This window comes from Miscanthus floridulus, chromosome 2, assembly GCF_019320115.1.
Source record: "Miscanthus floridulus cultivar M001 chromosome 2, ASM1932011v1, whole genome shotgun sequence".
Taxonomy (NCBI): Eukaryota; Viridiplantae; Streptophyta; class Magnoliopsida; order Poales; family Poaceae; genus Miscanthus; species Miscanthus floridulus.
Genome location: NC_089581.1, coordinates 130,199,279 through 130,210,308, shown reverse-complemented (window position 1 = coordinate 130,210,308; position 11,030 = coordinate 130,199,279). Strand labels below are relative to the sequence as shown.

At 40.8% G+C, this 11,030-nt stretch overlaps 1 protein-coding gene across 1 annotated transcript; it reads right to left on the bottom strand.

Annotated features, from left to right (window-relative positions):
• Window positions 1-3,363: 3,363 nt before the first annotated feature.
• LOC136537061 (uncharacterized) lies at window positions 3,364-3,831 on the bottom strand. The gene has a single exon (XM_066529154.1). The coding sequence runs from the start codon at window positions 3,829-3,831 to the stop codon at window positions 3,364-3,366; it is 468 nt and encodes a 155-aa protein (XP_066385251.1).
• Between the last annotated feature and the right edge of the window lie 7,199 nt (window positions 3,832-11,030).

Here is an 11,030-nt window from a genome sequence, read left to right as displayed (position 1 = left end):
TTTCTAGAACTACACCATAGTCTAGCAAAGTTTGCTTCATTTAAAAAATTTGTGCACAACAAGCACCCACGGCAATGTATTCTGCTTCGGTGGTGGACAAAGCCACACTATTTTGGTTCTTGGATGACCAAGACACTAGTGATCTACTAAGCAAATGGCACCCTCCAGATGTACTTTTTCTATCAATTTTGCAACCGGCATAATCTAAATCGGAATAGCCAACTAGTTGAAATCTAGCTCCTTTGGGATACTAAAGACCAATGCTTGGTGTGTGCTTAAGCTACCTAAGGATTCTTTTAGCGGCAACCAAATGAGCTTCCTTAGGATTAGCTTGAAATCTAGCACACATACACACACTAAACATAATGTCGAGCCTAGATGCGGTCAAATATAACAAGCTACCAATCATAGAGCGGTAGAGAGTATGATCAACTGATTTACCTCCCTCATCTAGGTCGAGATGTCCATTAGATGGCATTGGTGTCTTGATTGGCTTACATTTATCCATATTGAACCTCTTGAGAAGGTCCTTGGTATACTTTTCTTGAGAGATGAAAATCCCTTCTCTCATTTGCTTGACTTGAAAACCAAGAAAGAATGTAAGCTCTCCAATCATTGACATCTCGAACTCTTTTGACATTAATTCACCAAACTCTTTACAATAATCTTCATTTGATGATCCAAATATGATATCATCAACATATACTTGGCAAATGAAGATCTCTCCATCAAGCTTCTTGGTGAATAGTATGGTGATAACCTTCCCAATAGTGAAGCCCTTCTCAATAAGGAAATTCTGAAGGCGTTCATACCAAGCTTTTGGGGCTTGCTTAAGCTCATATAGCACCTTAGACAACCTATAAACATGATTAGGATATCTAGGGTCTTCAAACCTGGGAGGTTGATTAACATAGACTAGTTCATTTATAAAACCATTTAAAAATACATGTTTAATATCCATTTGATATAATTTCATTTTATGATGCGATGCATATGCAAGGAGGATACGAATGACTTCAAGTATTGCAACCGGTGCAAAGGTCTCTTAAAAATCCAACCCTTCAACTTGAGAGAACCTCTTTGCAACTAGTCTTGCCTTGTTCCTCACTACAATGCCTTGATCATCTTGTTTGTTGCGTAACACCCACTTTGTTCCAATGACTCTTGCACCTTGTGGTCGCTCTTCAAGTGTCTAAACTTCATTGCGAGTGAAGTTGCTCAACTCTTCATGTATGGTATTAATCCAATCAGAATCTTGAAGAGCTTCTTCTACATTCTTAGGTTCAACACAAGAGACAAAAGAGTGATGTTCAATAAATGAAGCAAGTTTTTGAGAGCGAGTCATTATACCCTTTGAAGGACTCCCTATGATGAGATCTTGTGGATGACCTTGTAGTAGAGGTGAATTTCTTCTATCAACCACTTGAGGGGGGAGGTGTTGGAGCATCAACATCTTGAGCTTGTGCCACCATTTGATCATGAGAGACATGAATATCTTCATTTTCTACTCTCCTATCTTTATCACCTTCTTGTGGCACATTTGATGAAGAAGGTGGATCAATCACTTATACATCATCTTCATCATCTCTAGGCTTGGTGTCTCCAACTGGAATATTCTTTATGGCCTCCCTCAATAGTTCATCACCTACATCATCAAGATTCTCATGTGCTCCTTGGGAGCCATTAGATTCATCAAATTCCACAATATATGTTTCTTCAACCAAGACAGTGGCATGATTAAATACTTGATATGCTTTGGACTTTGATGAGTAACCAACAAGAAAATCAATATCACATCGTCTTTAAAACTTCCCTAGATGTTGCCGCTTCTTGTAGATGTAGCATTTGCAACCAAACACCTGGAAGAATGAGACGTCTGGCTTCTTCCCATTGATCAACTCATAAGGTGTCTTGCCAAGAAACTTTTGAAGGAATAGGCGGTTGGATGCATAACATGCGGTGTTGATAGCTTCCACCCATAGAGCTTTAGGTGTATTGTACTCATCAAGCATTGTTCTTGCAAGTGTGATGAGTGTCCGGTTCTTTCTCTCAACTACACCATTTTGTTGAGGAGTATATGTTGTGGAGACCTCATGCTTGATTCCAACTTCATCACAATAAGCTTCAATGTTTGTGTTGTCAAACTCTTTTCTATTATCACTTCTTATCTTCTTGAGCTTCACTTCAAACTCATTTTGTGCTCTCTTGGCAAACTTCTTGAAACATGATGCAACTTTAGTCTTGTCATGAAGGAAGAACACCCAAGTATATCTAAAGTAGTCATCAACAATCACAAGACAATAGAGATTTCCTCCCAAACTCTTGTAAGTTGTTGTCCAAATAAGTTCATGTGAAGGAGCTCTAGCACTCTTATTGTTGACATGTAAGTTTTTGTAGGATGAGTATTTGCAACTTGCTTGCTGGCTTGACATGCACTACAAAGCTTGTCCTTCTCAAATTTCACATCCTTCAACCTTTTCACCAATTCATTCTTCATAAGCTTCTTGAGTGAGCTCATCCCAACATGAGTAAGTCTTCTATGACATAGCCACCCAAGTGATGTTTTGGTGAATAGGCATGTCTTCAAGGTGGTATCTTCGGAGGTGAAATCCACTAGATATAGCTTATTGTATCTAAATCCCTTGAATATAACTTGATCATCATCTTTCTTAGATACAACCACTGTCTTCTCGGTAAACAAGCATTGAAAGTCAAGATCACACAATTGACCAATGGATAACAAGTTGAAGCTCAATGAAGTAACATATAGCACATTTAAGATTGAATGATCATTTGATATTGCCCCTTTGCCCAATCCTTGAACCTTGCCCTTTGAATTATCACCAAATGTTATCATTTCTTGACCATATACTTCTTCATCTAGTGAGGTGAACATACGAGGATCACCGGTCATATGTTGAGTGCAACCACTATCAATTATCCAATGACTTCCACCGGTCTTGTAGTTTACCTATACACAAGAGATCAAACTTGTTTAGGGACCCAAACTTGATGAGGGCCCTTGATTTTCTCAATAAGTGACTTTACAACCTAAATTTTCTTAGGCCTATTTTTGTTGGGAGGTCCTAAGAATATAACTTTTATTTTTTCACTAGAGTCCTTTCTAAGCATGTAATGAGCATTGAAAGCAAAGGGTCTAGCATGCTTGGGCAAGGATTGTGGTGGTGGAGTTTGACACTCATGAGCAAAGTGACCTTTTTGTCCACACTCAAAACACCTCTTTGGCTTTGGTTTTGACTTGTGTTGTTGTTGATGTTGAGCTTGAGCCTTCTTCTCTTGATTTGCCAAATACCCAATGCCACTTCTATCCATCTTCATAACGGTATTCATGAGTAGCTCACTTTAGAGATATTGGCCTCTTGTGAACTTGCTCAAGCTGGTCTTGAGATGTTTTTTCTCCAACTTGAGCTTCTTGTTCTCTTCTTTAAACTCATCATGATTCTTCTCCATCTTGAGTCTCTTGTTCTCTTCTTTGAGCTTCTCATTCTCAAGAGCTACATCACAATTATGATCAAGGTTCTCTATCACAATAGTGTTGGTGGTTGATAGCTTTTCAAGATCTTTCTTGAGCTTTTCATTCTCATGCTTGAGCTTGACATACTCATTGTAGTTGTTGGTCTCAACCACTTTCTTGCCTTTGTCACTAGATCCTTGCTCAATGCTCTCAACAATTAAGTCATCACATGATGTAGCTATATCAATCTTAACAACATGGTTAGTAGCATCATGTGGCTCATTGGATAATGACTCATGAGAGACAATAAGATTATCATGATTAACCTTGAGATTTGTATACTCTTCTTTTAGCATATTGTAGCTAGTGGTGAGCTCATTATGTATCCCCTCAAGTTTATCATATTTTTCTTTAAACTCCTTTTTAGATGATTTGAGCTCCTTGAGTTTGGATGATATAGTTTTATTTTCTTCTCTAAGCTCAACACTAACTTTTCGGCTATGTCATATTTAGCTAAGAGTGAGTCATTCTCAAGTTCTAACTTTTTATTTTTAGCTCTTGTCTTTCTAATGATTTTAGTATATTGATTGAGCAACTTGACAAGATCATCATAAGAGGGTGATTCAAATTCATCATCACTATCACTATCATTATTGCTAGCATGATCATCACCACTACTATCGTCATCATTTTGTACCTTTCGTTCACCCATGGCCATAAGGCATAGGTGTGTAGAGGATGACAGTGGTGGTGTCGGTGAAGATAGTGAAGAGTCAATTACAATAGCGACCACCTTCTTGTTCTCACTTTCATCATCGGATGAGCAACTTGATGAATCAATATCCATGAGCCAATCACCAATGATGTATGCCTTGACATTCTTCTTCTTCTTGTGGAAATCCTTCTTCTTGCCATCCTTCTTCTTGTATGGCTTGTTTTTCTTCTTCTCATCATCATCTTCATCACTTGAGTTATTTTTTTGCCCTTGTACTTCTTCTTGTACTTGTATTTCTTAGGCTTGGGGCTTTCTTCTATTGCTAGTGAAGAATTTCTTCTTCTTGCCATCAAATTTGATACCATTCTTGTTGAGCTTCTTAAGCATCTTGGTAGTTCTTCTCATCATGAGAGCAAGACTTGCATCATCAATTTCATCATCACTTGAGCTCTCATGTTTAACTCTTGCTTTACCCTTCTTCTCTTGGCTAGCCTTGAATGCCAAGTCTTTCTTCTTGGTGGAAGAAGAGTCATCTTGTGATGTGATGTGCATATACATCTCATGTGCATTGATCTTTCCCAATATTTGAGTTGTGGAAAGATCACCTTGATGAAGCACAATCACAATATGCCCATATTTATCGATGGAGAGGACACTCAAGATTTTTCTTACAACATCAGAGGGTTGCATTTGTGTAAGTCCTAGCCCTTTGACTTCCTCTACAAGAACATTCAAGCGTGAGTATATTTCATTAGCACTTTCTTTAGGAAACATCTCAAATGAATTAAGCTTTTTCATAACAAGATGATAGCATTCCTCACGCTCACTCTTTGTTCCCTTATGGAGCACACAAATGTCCGACCATAGTGCATGGGCGTCCTTGTGGCTCTGCACACGGTTAAACACATCTTTGTAAATGCCTCTAAAGATGGTGTTTCTAGCCTTTGCATTCCATTTCTCGTAATTAACTTCATTGTCTTGAAGGTGTGTGGGGTCCTTAGGTTTTGGAAAACCTTGAGAGGCAGCTCTAAGAATTCCAACATCTAGAGCTTCTAAGTAAGCCTCTATGCGGATTTTCCAATAAGGAAAATCATCTCCCTCAAAGATAGGAGGAAGTCCATCCTCGTGAGACATCTTTCTCTAAGCGGTTAAGCCTAATTTAGCGAGCACGAGGCTCTAATACCAATTGAAACAATCAAGATGCCCAAGAGGGGGGTGAATTGGGCTAATTCTAAATTCTTTTGAATAATTAAGTTCTACACTTAGCCCACTTCACCCCTTATGCCAAGAATGTGATTCTATTATTCTACCGCATAAAAGTTTTGCACCCTAAGTTCCAATCTTACTCTAGCATGGCAATTCTAGGAATGTAAAGACAAAAAATGAATTGCTCAAATATAAATACTTAAAGTAAAGAGAGGGAAAGAAACGCGGCGATATTTTGCCAAGGTATCGGAGAGTCGCCACTCTCCACTAGTCCTCGTTGGAGCACCCACGCAAGGGTGTAGCTCTCCCTTAATCCGCGCAAGGATCAAGTGCTCTCTATGGGCTGATTCTTCGACACTCCATCACGGTGAATCTCCCACAACCGCTCACAACTTGAGTTGGATCGTCCACAACCTCCGTCGGATGATCACCAAACTTCCAATCACCACCAAGTCATCTAGGTGATGGCGATCACCAAGAGTAACAAGTATAAACTCTCACTTGACCATGACAAGCCTAATGAGAAGGGTGGATGCACACTTACTACTCTCCTTGCACTAATGAGGCCTTAATATTGGATTCTCAAATATCAATCACCTCACTAGGCTCTTGCTCTCCTTTGCACTCTCAAGGATGTTTCTCAGCTGAACAAATGGACAAGAGACCTCCCTTGGATGAGTGGAGTAAGTATTTATACCCCATCATTCAAAACATAACGTTTGGAAGCTGAGTCATCACTCTATGGGGTAACCGGACGCTCCAGTCAGTTATCCCCGCCACTGTGTCAGAAAGAGTTGTTAAGTTCTGACTGGACTCTGACCTACGTCCGGTTAAGAAAAACGCTCTCTGGAACCTTACTGATGTTGACTGGACGCTAGCACCCAGAGTCTAGTCACTTCGTTGTTCAACGTCCAGTCAGTTATCAGATCCTGACCAGTGTCCGGTCAGCACTGATCGGACGTGTCCGATCAGGAAACTCCCTCTCTGGAACCTCTCTAGAGTTGATCGGACGCAGGCACCCAGCGTCTGGTCACTTTTCACTCAGCGTCCGATCGTAACCAGACAACTCCAGTTGATCCAATGAACTGACCAGACTCGCCCTTCAGTGTCCGGTCACAACCAGACCAGCGTTTGGTCAGTTATTTGACCCTCCATTCACTTCCAACTCGAAATCATTTGTGAATGAACTTTGCTCCAATTGATCTTAAGGCTACTCCTGAGCTACCTAGTGCTAGATTGGACAAGTGTGCACCACACCTAACCCATTAGACTCACCTAGGTCAAGCTACTAGTAGGCAGCGCACGGCAGAGAAGTAGGCAGCGGCGCAGCAGCGGTGGTAGGAGAGGGGTCGGACGGGCGGTGCTGGCGGAGGGAGGAAATAGAAACCGCAAAGAAATCGTCGGTGGGTGGGGGAGCTTTGGAGCGGCATAGGAGCTAGAGCTCGTGAGCGGTTGGGCCAGGCCTGTGAGCGGGGGGAACCGGCGTGGGTCCGAGGTGGGAGCTGGGATGGGGGAGCGGCGCGGGGAAGTGCCCGTGGTTGGCTCGGTGATTTGAGCTCAGGTACAGATTATTATTCAGTACTCAGAGTAATAAATAGAATATATATATAGCCACTTTGCGTTACGATAATTACTCAGAACTACTATCCTGTAGCTGGCTACAAAATAACTTATTCTGTAGCCACTTTGCGTTACGATAATTACTATGTTAATTTATGATATTATAGTAACTCTTTACTAAGTGGTTTACTATAACGTTATGGTAAATATCCTCTGTGTTATAGTAACCCAACTATCGTAAATATGTATTGACATTATCGTAAATTAGTATATAAAATTATCATAAATGAAGGTGGCTACATAATAACTTATTTTGTAGCTGGCTACTGAACATATATATATATATATATATATATATATATATATAGAGAGAGAGAGACTGCATCGCTAGCTGGCCTTTTGGTTTCTTCAAGAAAGATTTGGGATTTTGAGTAGATCGATCTGAGAGAAAAGCAGGTACTGCACTGGTAGATTTTTTATACGCCTAATAACAATCAGACGTGTGCGTGTCAGCGTGTGCTGTGTGAGTGTGCGTGCACATCTAGTCCTGGCACGAAATGATGGTTCGTATATGTGCGTGTCCTTGCACGTTGCAGAGGGAGATGGTCCGCCGGTCGGAGCTGCGTGCGCTGGCCAGCCGTCGCGTTGTCGTCGTCTCCGCTGCTCTCGATGATCGGCGGATATGTGTGCATGGCTAATCATGATCTCATACCAAGTTGCGGCCGGCCGGCCGGACCCGGCCGATCCATGGACCGACATCCCATTGCCATGCATGTGCCTGCTGCTCTGCTAGCTCTCTGCGCCAGGTAGAGTGGTGAGGCCAGAACTATTCTCGTCCGGTTCCCGGCCCGTAGGTGCTGCATGCACGTACGGGCCAGCGATATGCATGATAATGGCTTCCATCTGTCTCCAATCTATCTACAGTGTGTTCGCTTGCTCGTAAACGATTGTAAATTTCTAATTAAAATAGTATTTTTCTCTCACACCAAACCAGCCAGCAGTAAATAATCCACGATCATTTACGGCCTCCTGAACAGGCTGCTAGCCTCTAGCTTAGTACAATGGCTCACCCTGCCAGTGGCATTATATTTGTCTATAACAGCCTCCCCGTCTCTAAATAAATCGATTTTTATAAGTTTGATTAAAATTATAAAAATAGTTAAAGTATGACACGAGACATATACCATGAATACTTTTACAGTATACTTATTTTCGTATGTAAGCCACTACTACTGTAGAAATCTACTGGCCTCTGTTTTTCCATCTCTATAAATTAACGATTCGTAGAGGCGTTGGTCCAATCGCCTATAAAAATTAGAGCCGCCTCTAAAAATTGATTTGGGAGACACCCCACCTGGCAGCCTCATGCGTGTTGTTAGTCGCGCAATTTTTCACAGGGTTCGAACCCACGACCTCAATACTCACACGTTCCTCCTCTAACCACTCCATCCATAGGACACGTACTTGTGTTTATTTAGAATATTCATCCTTCTCATTTTATCTTCATCCGATTTTCAAATGAATATTTGAGACCCTAAATGGATTCAAATGTAAGCCTCAACTTTAAAGTGAACTCAAGTCCAATATCAATATATATTCACATTTGAGGTATTTCAATTTGTATCTAATTAAATTGCAATTGGGCTACCTCAGACTATAATATAGATTGAACTCCTCTTGACTTAAATGTCTAGTTCTGCATAGTGCCTTTTTACTTCTTATTACACACTACGCGCTAGTGTCGCTCGCACTCGCCAGTCACGATGGAGAAGGAAAACGAGGCCGTCGAGGTGCAGGAGCGAAGTCCATCGCCGCCGATAAGGTTTCCTCGTCGGTGTGGATTGGCCAAGGTAAAGCGACAAAACATCCCACATCTTCACCTACTCTATCGTCATGCCCTGCTATTGCCTTTGTATCAATGGTTTATTACTTCATTTTAGTGCTAAATTGATCACTAGTACAGAAAAGCTTTTTAGAGGCGGTTAAAATAAGTTGTCAATGGCGGTTTGAAAAACCGTTACAATGCCACCAATGGTAAAGATAGAGCGTTTCTAGCGTCGTCGGAATTTAACCGTCCCTAAAAAGTATTTCTAGGGGCTCCATTATGATATCCGCCCCTGAAAATGGTATTTTTAGGAATGGTTGTTGTACGAGAACCACCCTTCAGGGACAGTTTCAGTAAGCACATTGACCCTGTAAACATATCTTCAGTGGTGGTTACTGCACTGCAACCGTCCTTGAAACTGTTTTTTCAAGGACGGCTGTGCCAATGCAACCGCCCCTAAAAATGTATTTACAAGTACGGTCACGGAAGCGCCTCTGAAAATTAGTTTCAAACATTTGGAATTTGAAATTTCCCGCCATATTTAAAATCGTGTTTTCCCACCAAATTTCAGAGCCAAATGCAATTGATTCAAATTAACTTCATATATAAATAGTAGTGAACTAGTTAACTAATACACACATGGTCAACAACAACAAAGTATTTGTGGCATAATTTAATTTACATTACAAACAACTAATTTTGAAGGAATTGTCTATTTATTTTACAAATGTTATATTAGTCTAGACCTGGACCTTAAAAATGATATAAAAAAGCTATGTACCAAAAATGACAAAGTAAATATACAAATTAACTAGAGTTCATGTGAACCAAGTAAGTTGGGCAAAAATGAGTCTAAATTGCTAGGAAAAAAATCCAACATCATGCATGTCTCTCTAGATCTACATGAGAACAAAAGATTAGTGAAAGAAATGCATAGGTAAAGTTTAAAAAGAGTTTAGGGATGCCATAAGCTCACCTCTCAAACCCAACTCCTTCAAAAGTTGAAAGGGCAAAACCTCCCCCTCTATTTTTGCTATTTCTCGCCTCCAAGTGAGCTCAACAATGGGTGTGGAGCAGCACTATCCCACGAAGAGGAAGAAGAAAATTTAGGGGGGTTATTTTTAGGGGCGGTTGACTAAGAGCACCGCCCCTGATATTAGATTTGAGACACAGTTCTCTTAAGAGAACCGTCTTTGATAATCGACTTCTTCTAGAGACAGTCTTGTAAAGACGACTGTGTCCCGAAAAATCGTATTTTTAGGGGAGATAGTGTTAACAGAACCGCCCTAGAAATAGACACATTTCTAGGGGGTGTTTTTTTCTTAATAGAACCATCCCTGAAAATTGATTTCTAGCCGCGGTCATGAAGCTACAGTGTCTCCCGCGAAGGTTAGAGATGGCATCTAAAAAAACCGTAAGGGGGGCGTCTAATCATTTCTGTACTAGTGGATATTGATTAGGTATGAAATTAATGTATTGATATTGTACAAACATGTATTCACTGTTCCTTTTTTTTTGGTTATAGCTTGTGAGCTAAACGAGACAACCCTCTACCTCATTACCTTAATGAGCAGAGCCAAGCTGGTTCGTTAGCTCCTAGCCAAATTGGCTTGATATCCGCCCTATATAGGAATTAGGAGTAGAGTGTATGAGTCACTAAATTCAAAGATTAACTTCTTCGTCCGGAATAAAGATAAATCTCATGATACTATCGTACTAGCCTCCAGCAACATACAAACACATGCACTGTCAGCCATGCAAATTTCTAGTCAAAATGGTCATTCACCTTACGAAACAGGGCACTCTTGATCTATGCAGGCAACCCGACCAGTTTTAGCGTGTGAACCTAAACCCGTCAAGTACTACCGATCTGCCTGGTACGTGCTCATCAGCTGGTCAATGGCCACTTAATTGATCCGTATAAGCGAATATTCTGCCTGAAGCTGACAGGTACATGCGTCCAGCCGTCTCCTGACCGTCACATACGTCCTCAGCCACAGACCGGACTAAGGGTTGACAGTTGGGCAGAGTTCAACACACCTGACCTCAAAGCTAACGATTGAACATGGATTTTTCTTCATCTTGATTAAGATGGTCCAGTTTGACTTTGATCCCTATAGTCTGCAGCATTCAACTTCGGCCCAGTTTAGTTCCCCAAAAATTTTGCAAAATTTTTCACATTCTTCGTCACATCAATTCTTCGTCACATCAAATCTTTAGACGCATGCATGAAGTATTAAATATAAATA